General features: G+C 44.1%; 1 protein-coding gene and 1 pseudogene across 3 annotated transcripts; both read right to left on the bottom strand.

The window, feature by feature from the left end:
- Nucleotides 1-6520: 6520 nt before the first annotated feature.
- Nucleotides 6521-26766, bottom strand: LOC147881032 (LYR family of Fe/S cluster biogenesis protein). Of its 3 annotated transcripts, XM_087370104.1 has the most exons (3): nucleotides 26730-26766; nucleotides 26441-26545; nucleotides 6521-7057 (listed from the first exon to the last, which is right to left on the bottom strand). In XM_087370104.1, the coding sequence occupies exons 2-3, from the start codon at nucleotides 26510-26512 to the stop codon at nucleotides 6776-6778; spliced, it is 354 nt and encodes a 117-aa protein (XP_087226230.1). In that variant the 5' UTR covers nucleotides 26513-26545; nucleotides 26730-26766; the 3' UTR covers nucleotides 6521-6775. The 3 variants fall into 3 exon arrangements, with proteins under 3 accessions (XP_087226230.1, XP_087226231.1, XP_087226232.1); XM_087370105.1 differs by lacking the exon at nucleotides 26730-26766 and having other exon boundaries at nucleotides 26441-26622; XM_087370106.1 differs by lacking the exons at nucleotides 26441-26545; nucleotides 26730-26766 and adding an exon at nucleotides 26243-26361.
- Nucleotides 20039-21968, bottom strand: LOC147881033 (uncharacterized; annotated as a pseudogene).
- Nucleotides 26767-27685: the final 919 nt, after the last annotated feature.

Raw genomic sequence — 27685 nt, 5'->3', positions numbered from 1 at the left:
CTTTGAATATTGCTAACAATGTGTTTGACTAGTGTAGCATTTAATTTTTTGTCTATCAAATCCTAGTTATTGCTTCAAAAGATGATGGACAATTAAATTAAAATGTTATTTCTTTTAATGTTTTCTCCTTTCAGTTCATGGCAAATGTTTTTCAAAAAATTTGGGGATTTTATGATTAATTTTAATTTTTAGGGTTTTTATATATATTAAGGGGTAAGAGCCCTTTTTACATCACATTCTCACTTTCACGTTTAGAGAGGCATAGAAACTCCCGTCCTCAAAAGTTACTCCCTCCATCAGCTGCTATTTGCCATGGATTCAGCTAGAACTGCATTCCATGACTTCATCTCATGAACTTCATTTGCAGATTGTGAGGAAGAGCTATTTTTTGTATTTGATAGGACTTTAGATGTCCTAGGCACATATATGCGAGCCAAGGATGACTTCTCAGATCTCATCCTTTACATGCAAGATAATTTCTCAAATTTTGCTTATACACTTGACCACTCTTCAAAGAGATGGGTTCCCATAGATTACATAAATTATCTGTTTGTAGAGGAACCCAGGTTTGTAAAGCGCTTGGCCCGCTTTTATGATAACCGTATAAATGAAGGGTTTAGGATAGTCAAAGTTCAAGACATCTTAGATGCGGGGATCACAAGAAATACAAGCACCAAATTCCTTTCATGGGAGATGACATTCATCTTCCTTCTCCAAGAAGGAAATTTAGAGGAAGAAGCCTCATCGTCTAGCACACCCTCTAGTAGAACTGCTGAGCTGGTCATCCCTAGACTAGACCCGGACATGTACATGGAAGAGAGTCTTGATGATGCAACATAGGAGATGGAAGCAAATCAAGCATTGAGCCTCCTTCAAGAGCCTCCAGTAGAGCAAGGATCTGCATCAGAGATCGCTGACCTAGAATCAAAATTATGATCCTTGTCCCCCCTCATCATCGATGGAGAAGAGTACGTATTCCTCCATGACATAGAGGTTCTTTTTGGACTACGAGAGGATGAGGCACTCTCCTATCGAGGAGGTTCGATATTGGCACAAGTGTCAAAGATCCCGGGGTTTTAGGTTCCGAAGGCCAGACAATGGAAGACTTTCTCTTGACGACATTGGTTCCAATGAGGGATGCAGACATGTCCATATACGATGCACAACCGTCTCATGTAGAAGTTCCACCTCCAACACAGGTCTGGAGAAAGCATCCACCTCCCAAATGGAACATCACACAGCACCTGGTTCCATCAACATTGCAAATGAAGAAGGGATAGAAGCCAACGACATTGTAGTGGTAAGTTCGAACAATAATTTTTATTTTGACGTTTTTTCAATATAATTTGTTTTGTCGGTCTTCTAATGTTTGTTGAATTGCTGCAGGACGCATTTGAGCTTGATGAATTCTCATCTCGACAGGGTAATGTTCGCAGTGCATTTGGGTGAGATCATTCTTTGGCCCATTACCTTGGCAAAGTCATAGAGCATATCGTGGTCTTTCACAACAAATTTTCTCCTCGAGGTCCTTTAGAGCTGCTGAAGTGCAAGGCATTGTCGTGCACTATCGCGGATACTCCAATATTACTCGGAATGCCGACAAAGTCATTTTGGCACACTGCGTGGCTACTAACAATGCCCTTGGATTGAACATTCATGGCAAGGTATTGACGGAAACGGCTATGTCTTCGGTAGCAAGAGAGGAGGAGGATGTTAGTGCTGTTGCGGCTAGATTTATATCTAGGAATCCACTAGGGGATTCAAAGACCCCTATTCTCGATGTACTCGAACTAGCCAAGAAGAAAGCGTGTGAGGCCTTTTGTATATAGAAACATATATTTAAATGGATATTTCAATGGATACACGACTACATGTCTCTATTATGTGTTTTAAGTTATCGTTGGTTGGGTGTGATTTTTTGGTGAGCTTTTTGTCATGAGCTTTTTTTCAATTTTCATGAATATTGCGAGCTTTTCATTCACCTGAGAGAGAGAGAGAGGGGGGGGGCGAGTTCATGGAGTTGGGTGGGTTGAAAGTTTGGGTTGTGGTTGCAGTTAAGAGGAGAGAGGGGGGGGAGGGGAGATAAAGAAAAGGGGGAGGGACGGGCGCATGGGTAAGGTGGCATGGAGAAGGGAGGGGAGGGGAGTTGGAACATATATTCGTTATCATAGTGGAGAACGTAGAGGGGGAACTTATAAGGTATGCAAAGAGAAGTGCAAGGAGGAGAGAGAGGATGAGGAATGTGAAAGTTATGTTCATCTACTAAATGTAAAGGGGAAGGGAGAGCATGTGGGAAATTTGTTTATTTTCAAAGTGTATAATTTGACAGATTTGACCTCATATTTAGATTCCTCGTCAAATTCCAATCATTTTGAGTACCAACATGACCATATTCCGATAAAAGTTGAAAAATTTGTGTTTTTTTCATGAATTCATTTTGACCTGTTTTGGGCGTATTTTGAGTCTGCGCTAGTGCAGACTCAAAACAGGCCCAAAACATGCCAAAATGACAAAAATACCATTTTTTCAATTTTTATCGGAATATGGTCATGTTGGTACTCAAAATGACCGGAATTCGACGAGGAATCCAAATATGAGGTCAAAAGTTTCACAAATTATACACTTTTAAAATGTACATATCTCCCATAGTTCCTCCCTTCTACTTTGAATATGGACATATCTTCCATAACTTTTTGCCTCCTACTTCCACTCATATCCGCCCCCCCCTTGTGCATAGTATACACTCTTCCACCCCTCCCACATGCTATGAAAATGAACATATCCTATATTCTCTCCCCCTCTTTCTAACCTCCCCATCTTTCTTATAACAAAAACATGTATGGATTTCTAAAAAAAGCTCGCAAAAACAAAGGAAATGGTAAAAAAGCTCACATTAAAAAGCTCGCCAAAAGATTTCCCCCTCGTTGATTGTCATGAATTCCATTGTATTTTGTTTAAGTCGTCGATGATATATTTTCACCATCATTTTAATCGTGTTAATTTAATGCATTTCTAGCCAATTTAGTATCATTTTCACCAATTTTGGGTATCAAAAGTTCATTTCTGTCAAATCCTGAAGGAATAGGAATTTCACCGTCACGCAGAAGGGAAAAGTATCTGAGACGTCGCCAGGAGCCTAAAAAGCCCAAAACCCACCACGGCACGAATTTGGGCATTTCGGCTTGCAAAACCCGCCACGGCACGAATTTGGGCATTTGGGCAGGCCCAAATGCCCAAATTCGTGCTGCCTGCCCAAATGCCCAAATTCGTGCCATGGCGGGCTTTGGGCTTTCTAGGATTCTGGCGATGTCCCGGACACTTTTTCCTTCTGCGCGACAATGAAATTCCTTCACCATTTGACAGAATTCAAAACTTACATTAAAATGATCAGTTACTTCAGTCATAGAAATGGAGAATACACAACAATGTGATAGTGTAGAGAATGTGGATATATTTTATTAAAAAAGATAGTGCCTTCAAGGGCAAGGGATTCAAAACGATAGTGCCTTCAAGGGCAAGGGGTGGTCTAAGTCCTAAGAGGGGGCTGCAAGAGAATCTAGGGCTTCAAGCTTGGGTCACTCCATAACCACTTCGCCAGAGCCATGTCCTTGTCCATGACCGTGACATGCTTTGCATGGATGGCACACAAGTTAGCATCCTCGAAAAGAGCGATGGTCACTTGCTTCGTAGCCTCCTGGAGCGACCCATAGCTCCTGTGCTGAATCGCACATCGTCCTTGTATCTCTATGCTATCTCTCGTACCATACATTGGAAGAGAGCACGTGGGATCAGGTTTTTGCTAGTCTTTTGCATTTGTTTGATCTCCCTTAGGACCCGCGCTCATGGCTTTGCTCTGTACGGCTTCTTGACTCTTGGTAGAGGCTTTACAGGTACCCGAACATGATCCCACCGCCTCTTGTCTACCTTGAATTTCTTCTGCTGCTCTTGTCTACGTCTCCGAATCCTCCTCTCGCGGACATCTTGAGCTTTGTCCTTCTTTGGGATGGGGCTTCCTCGGCATCTGCTTTACCCTCTTTGTGGGCACCGATACCATTTCTACAATGAGCTGTACCACCGAGAGAGAAAAGATTGTGCACTTCCTAACAGTCTGTTGGCCCTCGGAAAGCCTCTCTATGTCCGGGAGGTTATCGAATACATTTTGTTCGATCGGGGGAGTGCTCTCATGGGGAGGGGAAGGCCGAGGGGAAGGCTGGCAGGCTGAGGGGAAGGCTAAGGGAAAGGCTGAGGATCAAGCTGAGGCTGAGGCTAAGGGGAAGGCTGAGGCTGAGGGAAAGGAAGAGAGGAAGGCTCATGCTCTTGGGGCTTGGGAGTGGACTCACGAGGCTGGGGAGTGGGCTCACAGGACTTTGAAGGAGGAGAAGGCTCACGAGACTGGGGAGTGGGCTCACGGGACTTGGGGAAGGGCTCATGAGAGTTGGGGGAGGGCTCACAAGAGTCCTGGGAGACCTCACGAGAGTTGAATGAGAGCTCACAAGAGTCAAGGGAGGTGCCACCAGACCCGGATAGGTTCGTGTGTGCAGATGCCATGGAGGTGGTAGAGCTAGAGGAGGAAGGGTAGAGGCGGCATCCCGTGGTTTTAGCAGCGTTCTTCACTCTTGCCATTGAATAATGAGATTTAGGGTTTTTTTTAACGTTTTATATAAGCCCATCATGTTTTGACAACCCTTTTAATTATGTTCAGGGTTTCATTCTACCCCCTATCCCTGCCCTAACCCCTCCAAACCCCCCCCACCCTCGTCGCCCTCCCCCACATTGCCCTCCCCCTACTTGCCCCGCCCACACCCGTCGTCCTCCCCCATATCCCCCACCCTTGCTACCACTCCACCCCTCCCCTTGCCCCGCCCCGCGCCCCTCCCTTCTCTTCCCCCTCCTTCACCATGTTCCCACTTTCCCCAACGTCGTATAAGTACAAAAACTGTGATCAAAATAAGCAAGATATTAAAAAGTGACTACACAAATTGTGGTCAAAATAAGCAATATATTTATTTCATATTTGCTTACAATTACACCATAGCTTCTGTTGGTGGTTGAACCCATCTGCTCTCTTCTCTCACTCTAGCTGGCAATCACCGTGCGACTCCTCGACTCCCTACGGATGCTTTCCAAGCACTATGCCTTCTATTCTTTGATACAATTTGAACTTCTTTTACAAGTTCTGATGCCTTTGCCTTTTCAGACTTCAAAGTCCTTTCTAGTAAACATCTAAAAAACCAGTCGAAGATCTCATGCAATGCATTGCTATGAGTGATACCACCACCATGCCTTGAGTTCTTAAAGTAGGCTGCCTTGGCTCTATAGTGTAACTTCTCCATGCCTTGTGTATTCCAAATGGACAAAAGGTCCCAATTCTATACAAACCATGGTCTGTGTCCATAGAGAATATGCTACAAACATGATAAGAATCGCTTCAACAACAAAAACTGTTTATAAAGCAAGTGCTAAATATTACGATGGTGGCAAGATTATCATGTAATGCATAAATAACAAATACATTGTGAAGTAAGTCCAACAAGACAACGGAGGATGGTCTTGCACATGCACTTACGACACATGTGATGCAAGACACATACATGGCTAATAATGGCCTAGATTTGTGTGTGGCCAAGATTGAGTGCTTGACTTTAATTTCTAACACACCTAGGCCACTAGCTAAGCCGAGTCCAAGGTAGTGGCTAAGCCCAAAGCAACTAAGGAGCCAAAATAATATGGTGACTCGTGAAGTCCGGTAGCAACAGACGTGCAAATTGAGTTATCTAAAAAACACTTTGCACAGATTTGGGTTTCAAGCAAGTTCACTTCCTTATAAAACTATTATCAAGCATGTTAGAGCGCCTAGCCAGTGTGACATTGTTTCATAAATTTTATATGTGGTAGCTTACAATGCATGGCAGAGGAACATTGTTCGCAATAAGAGAGCAAATGCTTTATGGAATACAATCATGTGCTTGAAAAACTGATGAGCTAAGCTACCTTATCCCAACCAAGTCCACTTTCACTGGCCAATTGCAATTGAAAATGTAGATGCTAGAGCAATTATAGTATATTAGAGAGCACTCAAAGATGTAGAGCCTTGTCTACAAAGGAAGGAAGCAAAATGGAGAGTCTTCTTGATGCCAAATGACGTGACGGTTGAAGTACATGTCGTGGGATGAGAAGCCCCCTCCTTTTATCCATGTCACCAAGCAATATCAAGAAGAATGGAAGATTTATCCTGACACACTTTGAATGTCCACGATCCCTTCCCATGGCTACCAATTAGGTCAAAAGGCCAATCTAGGTTCTTGAAACAGCTCATCGGCTTCACCACCGAGAAACAATCGACAACAGTGGACAAAAAGCTTCTTGCTTCTCCAAACAAATCTAGCTCACCAGCACCAATTCAAGAAATGCCACTTGGCACACTTGCTAAAATAATTTTTATAAATATACAAATGCCCTGAACTGGACACAATTAGGGGACACTGGTAACACTGGCACAAATTATATCTTACACTTAAAATTCCAATGTAGAATAGAGATTCTTTCATTGAGAGCACAATGAGCTTTTGAAGACAACCAAGGGGCTCACAGCCAACAAGAAAGAACAGCCCCCCCAAACTGTATTCACGTTATACATTTGCCAGAACGGTTAGAAATACAGATGATTCCATAATCATTTCAAAAGCCTAAGGCTATAGAAATTCACTTCTTCATCGAGGCTCTGCCTTCCCAAAATTTGTCTACAATACAGAATGCTTAATTTCAGGGCCAGCAATCATTTCTCTCCAGTCTTGATTTCGATGATGTTTTTCATCCGAGGTGCATACAGAGAGTACACAACAGCTTGCCGCTTTGCCATGTTGAGAAACTCTTTGCCTTCATTAAAAGATGCAGCAGCAATTTCTGGACTTGAGGCAGATTGCTGCTGACGAAATCCCTGTCTTGAGCGCCGCTTCACATATTCACGAATATTGTAGTCCTGGAACTTGCGAGCCTCACGAAGCAGAGCTCTGAATAGCGCCCTTGCTTCAGTTGCACTTGGCGGTGTCAATGCCATCTGTAGAAGCCTTTACAGGGGATAAAAGGGATAACCATTTAGCATTAGACCATAATGCTGTCAAATGCGCAGAAACAATGCATACCAATAAGAATACATATGATTGAAACACACATGGCATATGCAATAATGTTACCCTGGTTAACCATGTATAAAAGGAGTTACAGACTGAAGTTCAAGTAGGTTGGGCCTCATACAATTGGGGATGATTTAGTAGACTACAGTCTGTTTGTGATCATCTGACATCTAGGTTTTACTGGAGTCCTCTCCTCTTTTGCTTTGACTCCAGCTTCCTCACTCACACGTACAATCTGTCACAGATTGCTTCATCTTGCATCATCCTCCTCCCTCCTATGTATTAAATGGGGAAACCGTTTGGGCTCGCACAACTTGACTTACGCAGCATATACCCCTTTTCAGTGTCATAGACTATTATGGTCTTTTTGAAGCATTGGCCCTTTGAAGGCATGGAGTTACTTTCCTTTCTCTCCTACTAACTTCATTCCTTTCCAAATTAAGTTTCCCTCCCTCTTCTACAAACTTTCTATTGGAACAATGATTAGGCTGTAGGAAATACAGAGTAAATTCCATAAAGATAAGAGAACAAGATTTATGTACCTCAGCAAACAAGAGTTGATCCAGGGCTACATTTTAGTGCACTCTTGTAGAACATGATCAAGAAAAGGACAGCTGAAGGAATGGCATTAAGGTAGAACAAGGAACACAGTTGATGCTGAAGATGTTGTCACAAGCTATATATTTGTTCCCTTAAATCTCTATTGCTAGCAGTGTGCATTGCAGGGACGCTATATATGGGGAGAGGATAGCAAGATGCTTATGCTTGGGAGAATAAATGCCACATTGCGTGTAAGAAATGAGCCAGTACACTCAGTGAGAGATAAAAAGGAGCACAGGAATGCCAATCACCATCAAACTATAGAGCCCAATTCAAGCCCACCTACAAATTCGCAGTCTAGTCTGCATATACCTAGGCCCTGAACAGTGAATACGGTGTCTCATACCAGATAGCTCATCTAGAGCTATATTTTCAGCACTAACCTAGGGCACCTGTGGGACTATTCAGGTCCCACGATGGTCCCCACTCCGGCTGTATACAGCATTGCAGTACAAACTGTCTTCCCTATGCATGCAAGTAGTTACTCTAATCCAGCAAACCTCTGCAGTTAAAATATGCAATCATTTGGTATGGAGAAACCTATTTTTGAAAGTTTCAAATGATTTGTTTTAACCCTGAAATGGAGGAAAACCCTCAAATTTTTATGGCTATTGGACTGCACACACTTTCTTAGTACAACACTGTACAGCAATTGGTAAAAGGATAATGAGACTGCACAGTGCCGTCTCAATCTCACGATAGTCACCCACAAGAAAACATTAACCTCTGCACTGTCATCATCAGGACCCAACGGAGGGTGTAGACCTTTTGTTCAAATGTCTGCCCTCACGCACACATATGCACACACCCACTGATATGTGAGCAAAAAGTACCAGAGAATCTATCCACTCTAGTGGAGTACACTTTCATTTGACATCCTGAAGTTTGAAATTTACAATGTCACAGATGACTGACTTCATCCATAACCATATTCTCATAAATGATGTTACTATAATGGCATATACCCTTCATAGACCATATATCTTGGCAACCCATGCCACCAAGATATACTATCTAGGTAGATCTATTAAGCATCAATATCAAAATATGTATCTTAGCAAATTACTTTTGGTATCCCTGACTCTTTTCTTTCAAAGAGCCATACTAAATTGGCAAAAGCAAATCAAGACACTGAAATCATTCGTTTGAACTACATGAGAGGGGGAGAGGAGTGGAAGAGAGCAAGAGAGTGAGAATGAGAGAGAGTGACACTCTAGTGCGGGTGTGAAGAGAGAGTGAGCCACACCACAAACTCACTTATGTTTTATTAGGATTAGGTTTACCCTCTGACTGTCTTAGGACAGTCATAGGTGTCCTATCTTTTAAAGAAGGGTTGGCAATGTGCCTTTACCCCAACAACCTCCCACCTAAAGGCCAATGTGCCTAAAGGGGAGAAAAGAATAAAAAATTACAGCAATATACAGTTACTGTATACAAGACCATAAAATAAGAATGGTCTCATCCTAATCCCATGATGTGGCGGCAATGTGCAAACCGCTCTGTAGGCAAGCTCTTAGTGAGCAAATCTGCAGGATTATCATCAGTATGTACTTTCACAAGCTCAAGTCGCTTGTCTTCCAGTACCTCCCTGATGAAATGATATTTTACTTCTATGTGCTTGGTCTTCTGATGAAAGACCGGATTCTTTGCCAACATGATAGCACTCTGACTATCACAATGCAAAACTGGCATATCTCCTGTAATGCCCAAATCTCCCACCAGCCGAGTAAGCCATATTGCTTCCTTGCAAGCCTCAGGGGGAGCAACATATTCAGCTTCTGTGGTTGACAGTGCAACGCATTTCTGCAATCGAGACACCCATGATATAGCACCTCCTGCAAATGTGAAAATATAACCGGTAGTAGACTTCCGGTTATCCGCATTCCCTGCATAGTCTGAATCTGTAAAACCATGCACCAATGCATCCTGCCTACCATAGCATGTGCACAAGTCTTTGGTACCCTTGAGATACCTCAAGACACCTTTCACTGCTTCCCAATGCCGCTTGCCTGGATTTGCCATATACCTGCTGATGACTCCCACCGCAAAAGCAATATCCGGACGAGTGGCAACCATGGCATACATCAAAGATCCAACTGCAGATGCATACGGAACCTTGGCCATTTCAGCCTTATCATCATCTGATCTGGGGCTGTCCTTACTGCTGAGTTTTAAATGTGGAGGCAACGGGGTACTAATGGACTTCCCCCCCTCCATTTTAAACCTCTGCAGTACTTTGTCAATATACTCTTTCTGTGACAGAAACAAAATTCCCTTGGACCTGTCATGAGTAATACGCATGCCAAGAATATGATTTGCATCACCCAAGTCTTTCATGTCAAAAGACTTATGCAGTTGTTTCTTCAAAGCACTAATCTCATGCTGAGATTTACTGGCAATAAGCATGTCATCCACATATAGAATGAGTAGCATCAAACTGCCATCCTTTGCCCGTTTGGTGTACAAGCAATGATCGGTCTCACACCGATGATACCCTTGGGACTGCATGAAGGCATCAAACTTCTTGTACCATTCCCTTGGCGCCTGCTTGAGTCCATACAAGCTCCTCTTGAGCTTACACACAAGCTGTTCTTTCCCTTTAACAGCATATCCCTCTGGCTGACTCATATAGATCTCATCATGTAGATCTCCGTGAAGAAAAGCAGTCTTCACATCCATCTGACATAAATCCATGTCCTCATGAGCAACAAGAGCTAACACTGCTCTCAAAGTAGTCATCTTGACTACCGGGGAAAAAATCTCATCAAAGTCAATGCCCTTCTCCTGCTTAAATCCCTTAGCAACCAATCTGGCCTTATACCGAGGTAAAGCATTTGAATCCACTTTGACTTTGTAAACCGACTTGCATGGCAAAACCTTTCTGCCCGTAGGTAGCTGCACCAAGTCCCATGTATCATTCTGAAGTAGGGAGTCCATTTCTGACTGCATGGCTTTCTCCCACTTCTTTTTCTCTACTCTTCCCATAGCTTCCTTGAAGCTGGAAGGCTCACCACAATCTGTCAGCATGATAAAATCAGCCACATTATTGGCTCCTGGAACAAACCTGGCAGGAGGCCATTGTGCACGGGTGCTCCTCCTAACAAAATGTTCTGGATTAGGCTGCTGTCCAGCCTGTTCTTCATGCATGACGGGTGGCTGTACCACCATATCTGGCTGTACTACAGCCCCATCTGTTGGCACATCCAGTGGTGCATCACTGGCAAAATTATCTGGCTGATTTTCAGCCTGTATACCCTCTGGAACAGGGTGATCTGAAGCAGGCTGCTGCTGCATGTAAATGGGCATTCTTTGCTGTCCAACATCATCATAAATAACCCTCCTGTATTCCACAGGTTGCACGGGTTCCTTGTGTACACTATCTTCTTTAAAGATGACATCATTGCTGCGTATAATCTTCCGTTTAACGGGATCCCATAACCTGTACCCCATTTCACCTTCGTCACCATAACCCATAAAGATGCATCTGATAGACTTTGGATCCAGTTTGGTGCGTAGATCTTTGCGTACATGAGCAAAGCACTCGCAGCCAAATACACGTAAGTGCTTATATGAGGGTGGCTTGCCAGACCATACCTCTTCTGGCACTTTCAACTCCAAAGCCTTATTTGGTGACCTGTTAATAATGTGAACTGCTGTTTGCACGGCTTCTGCCCAAAAGCCATGGGGTAATGCAGCATAAGACAACATACATCGAACCTTTTCCTGAACAGTTCGATTCATCCGCTCACTTGCACCATTTTGAGATGCATTATGAGGGGCTGTGAGTTCCTGTTTGATGCCCTTAGCTTGGCAAAACTGCACAAAAGCATGTGATACATACTCACCCCCATTATCGGATCTGAGGCATTTCAGCCTACGACCTGTCCGATTCTCAACCTGAGCGACAAACTTCTTGAAAGCATCTAAGGCATCTCCCTTATGCTTCAAGAAATAGACCCACACCTTACGTGTGGCATCATCAATGAAAGTAATAAAATATTTTGCACCCCCTAGTGATAACTGTGGCATCTCACACAAATCAGTGTGCACTAGATCAAGTGGTGCTCTATTCTGGGGAGGTCTCCTCTTATGAGGAGTCACAGAATGCTTGCCAAAAATACAATGATCACAAGTAGGCAAATCTGAAAAAGAGAGAGGCGGCAGATAACCCAAACGTGACAGTTCTTGCATTCCTTTAACAAACATGTGTCCCAACCGGCTATGCCACAATGAAACCTTTGGCAGCTCGGTTATGGCAACAACATGATTACCCACACTAGAAACATAAAGAGGGTACAAGGTATCACTCTTAAAACCCTCAGCCACTACAGTCTGGCCATCAGTAATCACCCATTTGGAATCCCCAATGTGGTGTGGTAACCACTGTCATCTAATAAGCCAGTGCTAATCAGATTTTTCTTGATTTGCGGCACATGGCGAACACCAATCAAGCATAAATGACTGTCCATCAGGAAATACAATCTGTATACTGCCAATCCCTGCAATCTGACATGCATAGTTGTTCCCAAGATGAACAACTCCATGAGTACCTGTGTAGGATGTAAACCACTCCCTATGAGGAGTAACATGAAAAGAAGCACCTGAATCCAAGAGCCAGGTGTGCATGTCATGGCTATCAATAACCAAAGCATGTGCTATTACAGCAGAAGAGCATAAAACATCATGTATGTCACTGTCACTGTCCTCTGCTGCAACATTCACTGCATCCAAGTCATCTGCCTTGGCCTTGCCTTTGCCTTTGCTTGCATTTCCTGCATCCTTTGTTTCAGCCTTCTTGGCTTTCTGATCCCGTATGAACTTGAAGCACTTCGACTTCACATGTCCCTTCTTGCCACAATAAAAGCATTCAATGTCCTTTTTGCCACGGGACTGACTGCGGGATTTGGACTTACTAGCAGATCTCCCCTTCTGCTGAGTCCTGCCTCTGTCCTGTACCTGCAAAGCATTTGAAGACTTGCTGCCCGCATTATTCTTCCTGCTCATCTCCTCCATAAGGAGAGAGCTCTCTACATCAGCATAAATAAGAGTGGCATTCGAGTTTGACAGGGTGGTCTTGAAAGTGTCCCAACTCTCAGGGAGGGTACACAGCAAGAAAGTAGCCTTGAACTCCTCATCAAGGTTCAACCCCTGTGCAATCAGCTGTGTAAAGATAGCATTGAACTCACTCAAGTGTGAGGTCATAGCTGTACCTTCCTTCATGCGAAGATCGACCAGCTTCTTCAGCCAATAAACCTTACTGGCTGAGCTCTTTTGGGCATACAATTCTTCTAGTCTTTGCCATAGACCATAAGAGGTCTTTTCAGCCTGTACATTGAACACAAGAGTGTCTGAAATAGTGAGCATGATAGCTGCCCTCGCGGACAAATCAAGCTCTTCCCAGTCATCAGCTGCCATATCAGATGGCTTGACACCCTTCACCCTTATGGGCTTAGCAATCTTCTTTAACAGAAGTACATTCAAGCACTGTTCTGCCCATAATGCATAGTTGTGTGCTCCTTCCAGTTTCTTTATGTTCAGAATTGAAGAATCACCTCCCCCTGATGCCATATCAGATGAGGAAAGTACCTGATTCCCTGGAAGTAAAAAAGGCTGAATAAAAGTTCTGATTTCTCAGAAAAAACCTGCTCTATTCTAGAGCCAGAAGCACTTTCAATGGTGCTGTTTTTTACTGTCAGTAAAATCTGCAGCAAAACAGTAAATGACCCTGCAAATACTGTACTTTCTGACAAACTGTTCTGAGCTCAAAGAGGCATAAAAAACAGTAATTTCAGACTGCTGCTGCTGCTCAACAAGTGCTTAACAGTGCACAATCATCTGACAAAAAACCACCAACACTGCTGCAAACACTGCTGTACTGACTGTACTGATCACTTCTCCCACCTCAGATGAGGTCTTGCACTGAGTTAAATTGCAGAAACCACTTGACTAACACCCCAAAAAAAAACAGTAAATGATTCTTCAGCCTGTCACAAAACCTGCAACAGTAAATGGGATAAATCCCAAGCAATCACCCTTATACCAAGGGGAGAAAATGCATCTGAAGATCTCTGTCGGTAACCCAAGTGCTATCAAACAAAGTCTGGGCAAAAGCCCCTTGATCTGACACCTGAATCAAGTGGAGAACACCTCAACACTGAGGTAGCATGCAATATGAAATCTCTCTGACACTTGTACCTGACAATGTGCAATGCATAGACTGTCCCTGTGTACTCAGTAACAACACAAATCACAAAGTACAGACACCAAGAAGAAAATCTTTTGAGCACTGTCAACGATGGGCAGTTAGGGACCGAGTAAACTCGATGCGCCCTGACCAAGCGTGGCTCAACTGAGATTTTCAAAGTGTGTACAAAGAATGTGACCTGCAACAAATGTTACCAAATGCACTGCGGAAATAAAGCAAATGTGTGCTCCCTGGCTACACACTGCCTCAAGGCATATACTGCAAACACATCCAGGCAAAAGCCCTTTGAAATGGTCACCCAAAACTGAGAATTGCACTCAGTAAATGCATAGAAGCTTCTGCAAAACAAGCATCTGACCTTCCTGAAAGACAAGTAACTGCGCAAACATCACCACTGTAGCACAAGTCACCTCAAGCGTGAGTGACACGAGAGTACCTGATGTACCTCAACAAATGCACAGTATACTGCTAAAATGCTTCAGGAATGTATCAGAAATACTTCATGTACTGCGCGCACATGCACAAAGCACTATTCCTCTTCCAATCAGAAAAATCTGATGTACTTTTCAGTACCTGCAAAGTACCTGCTGTACTTCTGTCCCTGTAGAGTACCTGTGTACTATCGGTGCCTGTAGCAGGCACGCTTCCCCAAAAAAAAAACGAGTCTTGCAGCAAGAACAAACGAGTGAAGGAGTCGTCCGTACAACCGTGAAGGAGACGCAGTTGTACGACAGTCCGTACGACTGTACGGACAGTCCGTACGGCTGCCATATGACTAGCTGCGCACAGCAGCTAGGCAGCTGCCTGATGCAGCGTCGCGGCGTACTGCAGCTGCTGTACTGCTGCAACAAAAAAAAAACGACGACGCCCTGAAGCCCGCGCAAAAGTCCTGCAGCCCGCGACCGCGCCTTCACTCTGCAGCCCTCGAAAAAGCGCCGCCTGCAACCTGACGATGCCCGCGCCCGCGACTTTACCCTGCAGCCCGCGAAGATGCGCCGCCCTGTACCGTCGACCTGCGCCTGTCGAGATCTGTCGAGATCTGTCTAGATCTGTCCATACGGTCGTACGGACGACGTACGGCCGTACGGATCTGTCCGTACGTCCGTACGGATCTGTCCGTACGTCCGTACAGAACGGATGAGGCTAGGGAGAGGAGGTGTGGCTAGAGAGAGGAGGCTTGATAGGCTCTAATACCAGTTGAGAGGGGGAGAGGAGTGGAAGAGAGCAAGAGAGTGAGAGTGAGAGAGAGTGACACTCTAGTGCGGGTGTGAAGAGAGAGTGAGCCACACCACAAACTCACTTATGTTTTATTAGGATTAGGTTTACCCTATGACTGTCTTAGGACAGTCATAGGTGTCCTATCTTTTAAAGAAGGGTTGGCAATGTGCCTTTACCCCAACACTACAAGTGTTTCATTCAGATAGGCTTCAAAATATGTTTTCCAGTCTTAGAAAAACTTTCATAACTTGTCCATACCCTGGTCGACTTCATCCTCAGTTATACCCATGAGTACAACACTATATTTTGGCCGAAGTGATCAGCTTTACAATGCACTGGCCTAGTGATCTTATGTTTTTTCAATTCTCGTTCAAAGCAAATCAGTCCTGAGATTCTACCTTTGCTTTTCTTGCTTCTTACTTTCACATAAACAGTATACTTTTCATCTTATAGAAAGTTAACCACCATTCCAATCACTTCAGTCCATGGTCTATTGGTAAAGGCTTTGAATTCCAATACTCAGGAATTCTGATACAGCCACTGGTAGTATCCATAGTCTCCCATACCACTACAGACCACCCCTCAAATGACCTATCAGTAACCTTAGTAGGATCCAAGACTACTCCAAAATCACATAAAATCCACTCTGGTTTTGTGAACCCAGCCCAGATTCCAAAATATCCAATCCAATTCTCTCTCTCTCTCTCTCTCTCTCTCTCTCTCTCTGACCTACTGGAAAAGAATAGAAACTTTACATGAACATTTTCTCATAGTGGAGCTAGGGGTTAAGGCACAGACACCCTACCCCATTCTACTGGCTGAGATAGGTATGAGACCTCTTACAGGGAAGGCATTACCTCATTTCATGGCATATCTCAACAAAGTTGAGAAGATGGATACCGGTAGGATACCACATCAGGAAATGGAAGTTCACAAATCACTGGGTGGTACAGAGAGGGGATGAAATGGATGGAATTATGGGGTATAACAGCTGCTGAGATACCAGAAGATGCATGTGGAATCAGGGAGTGAGTGAAGCAGAAAATGCTACAGAAATTATGGCAAGACCCGGGAGAAAATGCAGTCCTACAAACAGGAAATTAATCTGGTGGAAAACTATGGAATGCAAAAATACCTGGGGGAAGAAATATCAATGTTTAAAAGGAATCTAATCTGCAAAATGAGAACCATCTCACATGATCTAGAGGTGGAGAGGGGCAGTTGGGCGAGACCCAGGGTCCCAAGACAAAAAAGAATCTGCAAAATCTGCCCCACAGGAGAGATTGCAACAATGGTTCTTTCTCAATGCCATATTTGTTTATCATTATTTTTACTTTCTTGAGATCTCATTTTCATTGACCACACGTGTGTATTCTTCTATGTGAGTTCTTCTGACAGGGCTTCACATCCCAGCTGAGCATCTTCTGCTACCATGTGCACATCTTGATCGGAAATTCAAAGTACTCTCTTTACATGGCTGATAACCAAGCATTGTTATCTCCAATATAGCACTTGTCACCTTCGGTATGACCCTTTCCCGACATCAGAGCTCTTATCGCCTTCGCTGTGATCCATTGCCTTCAGCGCAATCCTGTCACCTTCAGCGCAACCAGTCACCTTCAGCATGGCTCTATCACCTTCAGTGTGATCTACCATCTTCCATACGGTCTTGTTTTGCCATCTCCAGCATGGCCTATGCTTACCATCTTCAGTATGGTCTATGTTACTATCTTCAGCACTCTCTCTCTCTCTCTCTTTCTCACACACACACACACAGAGATCACTCACACTTATCATGACATACATTTCGACCGCAGCCTCTCGCCTATACATACAGCTCGCCTTTACACACTTCTCACATATATTGACTTTATACCCTTACTAGAGGACCTGCTGCTCTGATCAACCGCTCACTACACAAGGCTGCCCTTAAAGCTTTCCCTCACACTACTCGCTCCACTCGTCCATCACCACCTGGGACCGCCGTCCCTTGTAATCGCTGGTACGATGATGAGTGCAAGGCTTTATGCCGTCAACTCAGATTCGAAACCAAAAACCACCTCCCGAACGAGCCAAAGACGCTATGCGAGTGTCATCGATTGGTGCGTAGGAAGAAGCTCGATTTCGTCCGCCAAAACGAGGAGGAACTACTGAATATTCTATTTAGTAACAACTCTAAGGACTTTTGGCAGAGATTTCTAAAGGAGCGGTCCCCGTCACCACTCACTAACACTGAAGTCTGGCATGATTATGCACGCACACATTCACTAAGGGGGGTATGAAGGATGCCGTGATGAGACTTCATAATGTCCAAACAAAAGATCATAAGGGCCTATGCACTGAATTCATTGCATATGGGATTAATCTCCCGGCTCCGATCCTAGCAAAGCTCTTTAATGAAGCTGTTTGTCTGGGGTTCCCACGCACTTGGACTATTAACACTATTTCACCCATCCACAAGGCAAGGGATCCCACGAGCCCGGAGAACTACAAGACCATTATGATCACACATGTCATGTCCAAGATTTATGCATCAATGCTTGATTCTGAGGTCAGTCGATTCGCAAAGATGCAAGGACTTACAGCAGATGGACAGGCTGGATTCCGACGCAATCAAGGGACCATGGATCACATTCTCACACTGTGTATCATTGAGGAGGCGAGGGCACGGAAACATAGGGTTTATTGTTGCTTTGTGGATTTTTGCAAAGCCTTTGATACGGTTCCGAAAGCTTGCCTCATCAGGCATCTATACGACTTGGTTTATGACCAGGAGATCATTTGGGTTGTCATGGCACTTTACGAGAGGGTCTCAGGCAGAGTTCGTTGAGATTGTTTCATCATATATATACCTAGGGATGCTCTTCTCTAGACCTATCTTTACTAAGAGTCTTCTCTGGACCTATCTTTACTAAGAGACCGACGACAAGTGAGAAGAGGACACGCTTCATTGGCCACACTAAAAAGGATCCGTGGACCAAGGGCTTACTTTTTAACTCCTTGGTCCCCGCCTTTGCTTTTTAACTCGGTCCGCCAAGCGGGGATGTATAGCAGCCCTAGTCGGGGGCCGGATCTGTAAAATATAGAGTGGGCTCGAAAGGAGCGCCTATAGGTTCTTATGCTATCACGGATGATTCGCGGTAAGCCGTCAATTCCTCGCCAGATCATTCAAGCTGAGTTTGGGGCATCTCCACTACAGCTTGATGTAGCATTTCAGATGAGCAGCTACCTATATCGAGTCAAGGGGTACGGAGATTGCACTTATGGACGCAACAGATTACCATGGCTAGCATTATCCTCCTCTGGCACTATCAGCAGCATGTGATCAAAGATGTTGGTTTGCAAGCACAAAGAGATGGTTTGAGCGACTAGGACTCCACACAGATAGGACCAACCCCCCCCCCCCTCCTTCCAGTATAGCATTGACGTGCATTTTTCCCCTCTCCTGTCTCATGAGGTCAACCAGGTCATTCGTGAGGATCTTTTGCAGCTACACACTTTCAGGACCTGGTTGGGACCGAGCGAGCTTCCAATGAAGCTCAACTTTTGATCGACCCACCAAGATATACACATTTCCACCTACCCCACTCACTAGGGATCTCTATTGGGCAGTTTCGGGTCTCTTCACATAGACTTCGCATAGAGAGTGGCAAGGGCATGAGCGTTTGCCCAAGGAGAGGCACATATGCACATTATGTGACATACAGGAGATTGAGTTGGAGGAGCATTTCATTTTCAGATGCCCATTATACTATGAGATTCGAGGACGCTTCTACTACCTCTTCAGAGACAGTTATGGGATATTGTTCCGCTTTCTGTCCTTTCCAGACCAGAGATGCTTAGGCGCCTTCATTCACGAGGCAGTCAAACATCGCAAGCGTCTACTTCGATCATGGAGACAAGAGCAGACTTCCTGGATAGACTCTTCTCAAAGCTCTATCATTAAGTTCTTCTAGCCAAACCATGCAAACTCCCTCACCACAAGACCCCGCCACGATCATGACATAGAGCCAGCAACACGACAACTCAAATAGAGGGTTGATGCACATATTACACATGGGGATATTCCTTCCCTGTTCTGTTCAGAGTTGGGGCTCCACCAACAAAGGTCACTATAGCCCTTGTCAGACACAGAGCTCCGACCAAGAAATGCACAGGACCACATCTACAGACAGCCGCAAGCACTCTATCTTTGACTTTATGCCCTCACTACCTCATCCCCCTCGATGCTTTGATGATGAGGATGTTAGTGTTGTGTCGATGATCATCATTCTGACATGACTATGTAACACTCGCCACTTATCATTTGCATTCTCCGTTGGGGTCGATGCTCGTTTAGTAGCTCCACCCACAACAACTTGTTTCTATCAGGATTTTTCACAGTCTCATAGACCCATCGGTCTTCCGAAGAATTTAATAAACTTTCTTTCTTCTTTCTTTCTATGCCATCTACAGCATGGCCATGGGTCGTACCCACCTCTAGCATGCAACGGTAATTTGATCGTGTAATTCACAACAAGACCTTTACACCTCTAGTGAGGAATTAGCGTTGTTTACCATAGAGAGAGAAAGGAGATGAGGATAGAGAGAGAGTAGAGTTGACAACCGATTGGGTCCCTGTACTCACTGAGGGCCCCCTCCCCCAACCAGGGGATAATTTGCTTTATACTTAAAAACTAGTGAAAAAGGACTGATCTTTCAACTTGACCTAAGGCTAAGAGACTGACTTACGTAGCTTGTGTCTGACCGTTCTCCCTGGACACAGGCTCACAAAGGGGTCATAGCATATGACAAAATCTATTAGGGAACTATTACGCACTTGTCGATGTAGCCAGTGTGTCACTTTGCACCCAAGTGCAGGGGTGCATGGGACATTCTCTCCTTAACTTAGCGGTAGGTTCATTGCTTCCAAGTAGTCCACCAATATCTGGGGAAACTCCCGGAAAAAATCTTCTTCCAACCACACTGCTTCATGGGTACCTCGATCACGGAACTTGGTGTAAAACTCTCGGATCCTGCGTCCTGACCCATGCTTGAATTTATAAAGAAGAATATGTTCTGGCTGCAAAACTTCGGCTTCATCAAGAACTTCAGGTTATTGCAAATTGGAAATCTCTAAAAGAGGAGGTCCAAAATATGGCTTCAACCAAGCTACATGAAACACACTGTGCATAGTCCAACTGTCTGGAAGGCGTAACTTCATTGAGAAATCGTTGATCTTCTTAATAATAGGAAATGGTCCGAAGCTCCTAAAGGATAGCTTAGGGCATCGCTTGCCCACCTGCTTCAATCTTTGCTTGATAATATGTAAATACACCCATTTTTCCTCTTTATACTAGACATCTCGTCTGGCTTTTTTAGCCTGGAGCATATACAATGCTTGAGCTTTGGCGATGTGGCTTTTCACAGACTCCGTAATCTTTGCCATTGATTCGGTGGTTTTGTTGGCTTCAAGAGATGGAGACACCATCCGGGTGAGGAGTGAGGTAAACCGCCGTCCAAACGCTGCTTCATAAGGTGTGCGACCAATACTCGAAGAATAGGTATCGTTCAGAATGGCCTGCACAAACGAAAGAAACTGCTCCCACTTTCCTTGAGCATCATGACAATATGATTTCAAAATATCAAATGCCATACCATTATACTTTTCCGTCTCCCATTCGATTGTGGATGGAAAGTGCTGAACATCTACAGCTTAGTACCAAAATTATCAAACAAGGCTCGCTAAAAGTTAGACGTAAACTTGGAGTCCCTATCGGATGTGATGGCCTTTGGCAACCCTGAAGATGCTGGAAGTGGGGGCCCACGAAATCCATACCTATGTCTTGAAAAGGACCGTCGAGGATTGGCAATGGCATAAGTAAGCCTGCCGCTTTCTTGTGGGAAGCCTTGACCTTTTGGCATGTCTGACAATTTCGAACATAGCCGTATACGTCCTTCCGCATCTTTGGCCAATAGAAATAGCGCTCTAACTTCTCCAAAGTCCCGTTGATACCTCTGTGACCACCGGTAAGGGCGTCATAGGCATCATGAAGAAGCAACTGCCGTTTGTCTTTAACTACACATAATCTTTTCTTATAGAAAAGCCAACCATCCTCTAATGAGTAATGGCCTGGAGCAAGCGTCGTGGCTAACTGGAACTGCGTGTCAAACTCTGCTGACTGTGCCTTCATGCTATCAAGATCCTTTCCTTTGATTTTGAGCACAGTGGCCTGCTCAATGGTCTGGATGGAACCTTTCTGACTAAGAGCGTCTGCAACAGGGTTGTTTTTGCGAGGAACGTACTCAATCATTCTCCCAAATTGCTGGAATATCTGGCTCCATCATTGTTGCTGATCGCTCCATTGCATACTAGGCATTGTCTAAAGCCACTTAAGGGCTTGGAGATATGTCTTAACTGTGAAAGTCCGTCCGTATAGGAAAGGCTTCCAATGTTTTAATGCCTGGATGACACCGAGGAGCTCTCTATCATAAACTGAATAGTTCTTTTCAGCATCGTTAAGCTTTCTGCTGTAATATGCCACGGGCCTATCTTCTTGTTGTAAAACTACCCCGATGGCGACATTGCTAGCGTCTGTGATTACCAAAAACGGATCATCCCAAGAGGCGATCTTCATAACTGGTGTTGTTGTGGCCAGCCGTTGCAAGTCATGGAAGGCCTACAAAGCTTTGCCTGTGACTTGAACTTCTTATCTGCGTGTCTTTACCCCCTCGAGTAAATCTATAAGAGGGGTTGTGTGTGTCGAGAAACCATCCATGTGTGAGCTGTATGCTTGACACAAACCCACAAAGGATCGGATCTCCTGAGCCATCGTGGGGACAGCCCAACTTGTGATAGCTTGAATCTTCTCTGGGTCCAATCAAATCTCTTGAGCACTAATGATGTAGCCTAAGTAATGTTATATTCGCTGAAAATGTGCCTTTACCTTGGCTGGAATGCAAAAGAAAGCCTATTGTTGATGCCTCAGATGTCTTTGATACATTGTTGCCTCTCTTTCAGTCTCCCACAGATACAGAGCAGCTAGTGCAAAGTGTCGTGCCATACACTTCTAGCAGTGCCCATCCTCTACAAGTAGCTCTTGCTCAGCCTGATATGTCTTCAGTTGATGGACATGCTATTGAGCAGGCAGTTGCACAAGAGAGTGCTGTCATCAGACAGCAAAAATCAGTCCCGAGATGGCTTTTGGACACACTCAGGGACAACAAACAAGCTAAGCCTTTGCCAGCCCACACTAGAGGAGCGCATAAACATATGCATGGCATCTGCATGCATTCAATGACTCCGTCTTCTTTGGCTTGCCATCTCCCCCTTTCTCTCTCTCCTCCTCCTCCTCCTCCTCCTCCTCCTCTCTCTCTCTCTCTCTCTCTCTCTCTCTCTCTCTCTCTCTCTCTCTTTGCTACTGCTTGCAATGAGGAATCTTTATGTCACAAGGATGCCTTTGACGGCAAGGAATGGATGGATGCCATGAAGGCTGAGCTTGAATCCATTCATGCAAACAACACTTGGGAGTTGTGTGACTTGCCAGCCAGCAACAAATGTGCCATAGGCACAAAGTGGGTCTACAAGGTGAAAAGGAAAGCTGATGGCAGTGTTGACCACCTCAAAGCCCGCTTGGTTGCAAGGGCTATGCACAGTAGCACAGCATTGACTTTGAGGAGACCTTTGCTCCCACATCATGCATCACTACTATCATGTGTGTTATTGCTATGGCATCTCATCGGCATTGGGAGGTTCATCAGCTGGACATCAAGACCGCCTTCCTTACAGGTGATCTTCAAGAAGAGGTCTATGTCAAGCAGCCACCTGGTTTTGAGTAATTGGGTTCTGAAAATATGATTTGCCAGCTTAGAAAAGACCTCTATGGATTGAAGCAGGCACCCAAGGCATGGTATGCGAAGATACATGCATTTTTGACAGCCTAATCTTCAGTATGCCATTTCCTAGTTGAGCAGGTACATGCACAAGCCTAGGTACATGCACAAGACTAGTACGCAACGTGGGCAAGCACTGAAGCAGGTCTTTCGATACTTGAAGGCCACGCAACAACTTGGCAGATCTTTTCACGAAAGCTTTACGACAACCCAAGTTTGAGGCATTTTGACATGCTTTACACCTTACATGAGGGATCACTCTCTACATATAATAGAATGCTATATCCCTCTGGGACAAATACGTGCAACCGTGATGTAATATCCAGGTATTCCTGAGATGTTTCTGGGATACTTCAGCCATACCATAAAGGGGGGTCTGTTATCTCTTAGCCCTGGTATGTGCCTTGTAGGTCAAGTCAACTCATAGAGTTGACTTTATTGGTCAACCATATGGTTGACTTGGGGGCCATATAGGCCACCCCTTCATATTTTCTCCTTATCCATTTGAGCAATACTACGTTTTGCTCCAGCTTGTTGTTTGCTTCCCCCACTCCACTCCCGTTCCATTGCTTCCTGTACCCAACAATGGTGTGCTCTTGTTGAAAATGAATCTGACTTCCATGTTGAAGCCCTACGATCTGGCAAAGATGGAGAATTTTGTTCCCACCCCTTTGAGGAATTAAATGTGCCAAAAGTCATTCGCGAGGAATTCGCAAATACGGTGCTACCTCAAAAGCGAGGGTTGTTGCGCAAAAGAACCGAACCATGGTAGATATGTCTCAGACCATGCTTGCACACCAAGAAGTTTCTCAGTTTCTCTAGGCTGAGGCCATTGCCACTACAGTACATATCCTTAACCGCTCTACAACTTCTGTTACTCCCTTTGAAGCTTATTTTGGGAAGAAACCAGATGCATCTTATTTCCGCATCTTCGGGTGTGATGCTTTTGTTCGCATTCCCAAAAAACTCTCTCAAAAGAGCTCTCAAACACACTGTTACAGCCTACAGGTATCAGGTGAACCGTGACAACCTACACGCTACAATCTGCTCAATGCTACAGCCTGCCTACAACCTATAGGGCTGACACCAGCCATTGGTTCCATTGCTGGGATACCTCACTCTTCCTCAAGAGGTGGGCCTTGGTAGTTTGGTGGAAGGATATCTTTGCTGCACTTTTTGATAGCTGAATATTACAACCATAAACATGGTGAGTACCCATGAGCAAGAGAGCTTCACAACTCCTCAAAGGAGAAGGCAAGAAAGCCTTAATGATCCAGCCAGTGAACAACTGCAGGGAGCACAACAAATGCCTTTTGAGCAGGCCACACATGAAGCTATAACTCAGCTCAATGGTGATACTAGTTCTAGCAGTGAGTCAGATGATGCAACTATGTTGAATGCACAGCTTGCAAGTGCAGTGAGACTGCTTTAACTCAGCTGACTCCAAACTTGGCTCAGATTGTGCAAACAAATGCCAAGAAGAAGAAGAAATCAAGAAAGCACAAGCACGGAAAGAGTGAGTACACACATGCATCAGCTTCTCATGGCAGACAGCACACTCATGCATCAGTTTTCCATGAGGGACAGCCATCAAAAATGACTCAAAAAGTGACTTCCAAGAGAGAGGAATCCCCCAAAAGAGCACTTGAGAAAGAGGTACAAAAAGTACAGCCAGTGCAACAGTATGAGCAGCCAACACAAGGCCTTGGTTTGGGTACTTCTACTCCTCAAAATAATAATGTGCAGACTATAAATGTGGCTCAGCCACCTCAGCCATATTTGAGGCAACAACCTGAATATTTTGGTACAGATTCTATCTTTGATGCTATGTTGATTTCACCGCCAACTAGGCATAGAAAGCAAGCCATGCATGACAATGTGGGAATGCAGCCAGGCATGCAAGCCACAGCACATGCTCCCATGCCTAAAGTTCAGCCAAGCATGGCTCTCCCTAGTGAAGGGAATGCTGCAAAAATACAGCCAACATCAAATGTATATAAAGAATTTAAGGATGGTGGTTCTCATGTCAAGTTTGAGACATATAATGGAGTACAGGACAGATACAAAGCCCTCACATTCCTTCAACAGTTTGATGCTGCATTTCTTGGGGGTTTGTTTACAGAAGCATCCAAGATGAGGAAGGTTGCCACATTTTTGAAAGGCTGCAGGCAATGCATACTATAGCCTGGTGATGGGAGGCCATCAGGTTTCCTGACAACCATCCTCATTCCCACTTGGCAAGACATTATATTCATCCTAAGCGCCATACGAGAGCATGGGACTCCAAGTTCTAGGGCGACCACTAAAAGGCGAGAGCGCTTCTAGAAGGCTTGGCCTGCATGCATCTTTTACACCATTACCGCCAGAGGTATTCACTGGATGTATAGACCACCACCTTGGTTGTTAGCCCCTGTTACAAAGACTCCCTAGCCAAGTGAGCTTGATTCTCTGAAAACAGGATGGTTTTTCTAACAGCCATGTTATGTTTTCTTTTCCATGATCAGCTCCTTTCGGATTGCCGATTTGCATAGAAGTTCCTCTTTCTGGGAAAAAAAATCCATTCATCGTAAATGACTCTTAATTTGTCAATCTTAGACGTTCCATCAAAGTTATCCCTTGGTGATAAATAAGCATGTGAGCATGAATAAATGTATGCACAAGAGAAACTTATCCTGGATGATAGTGCTGCAAGTTCTTTTCTAGCATAGAAACCAACATACATAGCAAAAGTACGGAAACTAGAAGCGCAAAACTCACAATCAGACGACCAAGGCTTTTTGAGCGTTATTGTACTATTTTTTAACATATAAGTTGGATATCTCAGTTCCGATCAGATCTTTTCTTAATGAAATCAAAGCGTTGTTTTAATGCGTGTGAATCTTTCTTAGATACAATGTTCCAAACAGCTATTCATTCAGGCACCTTGACAGAATTAGGCAGTGAGTTATGTACTTTAAAGGCCAACAAGGACAATTTCTCTAAGCACGTTGCTGCTAAGTAGGAGCCTCTCTTCATCTTATAGCTGAATATTTATGTATTTACTGGCTTTAATGCTCAACTGAGCAAAATTGATATCTTGAAAGCCATTAGAATATCCCAGACCCACGATGACTTCTGATTGCAGGACACCTGAAGTATCGAAGAATAATAGAGCAGCAGAAATTAAAATAAACAAGTTCGAAGCACCCAAAGAGAAAATGAACCGAAATGAAACCCTCAGTGGTAAGGGTCTCAAAGAAAGGCAAATGCATGCACCCGTTTCTTCTAGTCCACATTTAAGTGGCATGGGAGGACGAATTTGGTGAAAAGAAACTGCAGAGATTAGTGCAGGAATCCGTTTAGCGAAGAACTAAAGAATGTCATGTAAAGATATCAAACATGTTTTTAGTAGAAAAAGAAAATCGAAGCGCACCTCTTGTTTGTCGAGAGATTGAGGGAGCACAAGGAAGCGCCAAAAGCTGAGAAGCCAAAGATTTTGACACATGGAGAAGACTACTCATGAGGGGTTTTATGTAACCTTCGTTCTAACCTAAGGTCTTTAGAGCACTGGAGTTCAAGAAATGCGGGACCGCATGTTGTGCTTGACAACATTGAGGGATTTCATGTAACCTTAGTTCTAACCTAAGGTCTTTAGAGCCCTGGAGTTCAGGAAACACGGGAGCGCATGCTGTGCTTGACAACATTGAGGGGTTTCATGCAACCTTAGTTCTAACCTAAGGTCTTTAGAGCCTGCTCACGGGGTGGCGGACGATAGAACATCTACAAGTCGATCATGGCCGTCTAAACGCTCCGCAAACTGAGCGCATATGTCAAAATAGCACGGAGACACCATGACCAAACTCTGTCTCAACAGCCCCCATGTCATGAGAGAGAGAGAGAGAGAGAGAATAGAAAGAGTTAATGAGTGTGTCCAAAATTGATTGGGAGATGGGATGAGTGTCGAAAATTGATTGGGAGGACACTTTTTTGCAAAAATGTAGTAGAGTGACTGCTTGGAAGGCAGCGCTCAAAACTTGGTTGCAATTTTTGTTTTGTTCACACATACACATTATTTTATAGTCTACAGGCAAATGTTTAGACTTTGCAATCAAAAGATGCTGACGTGTCTAGAAGAAGTCGTTACAATAGTCATCATTGCTCCTGTTCTCTCCAAAGCCCCTCCTTCCAAGGAGGAGCTCATTCGCAACTAGTTTTAAATTAAGACATCGTCATTACAAAAAACCCTGCATACATGAACATTTTGATTTGCTGCCAACTCATCTACAATTGCAAACCTTCCTCTTTGCATGAATAGGCTCTTAGTAATGGAGAGTGACCATTTTGACATTTAGAAAAGTTCTTTAAAAACCTAGGTATTTGTTTCTCCTAGGAAAATTTTTGACAAGAAAAATTTGCAACTATAGTAAAAGCATCAATATAAAGTAGTTTGTATTCTAAAGAAAATTTTGACTTCATATGGAAAGTAAAAAACAAAAACACAGTTGTATCAACCTACATAGTTGAGCAAGCTAAGTGTCAGATAGAATAATGTTGGGGTTGGGCAATAAAAAACATAGTTGTATCAACTAAAAATAATGAGCAGGCTACAACAATGTCAAATAGAATAATGTTGGGGTTGGGTAACAACCATTTGAAATTTACAAAAAAATTTAATTTT

This window comes from Dipteris shenzhenensis, chromosome 31, assembly GCF_047967505.1.
Source record: "Dipteris shenzhenensis isolate YYH24624 ecotype China chromosome 31, Dip_SZ_1.0, whole genome shotgun sequence".
NCBI classification, from domain to species: Eukaryota; Viridiplantae; Streptophyta; class Polypodiopsida; order Gleicheniales; family Dipteridaceae; genus Dipteris; species Dipteris shenzhenensis.
Note: the sequence above shows the minus strand (reverse complement) of the source record. Positions and strands in the feature narration are given on the sequence as shown.

Excerpts from the sequence above, each read along its gene's own strand:
- LOC147881032 (XM_087370104.1), bottom strand. The coding sequence starts at position 26,512 with ATGTGTCAAAATCTTTGGCTTCTCAGCTTTTGGCGCTTCCTTGTGCTC. Across the intron at positions 7,058-26,440 it reads AATCTCTCGACAAACAAGAG|ATGGCATTGACACCGCCAAG; the intron begins GTGCGCTTCGAT and ends AGGCTTCTACAG.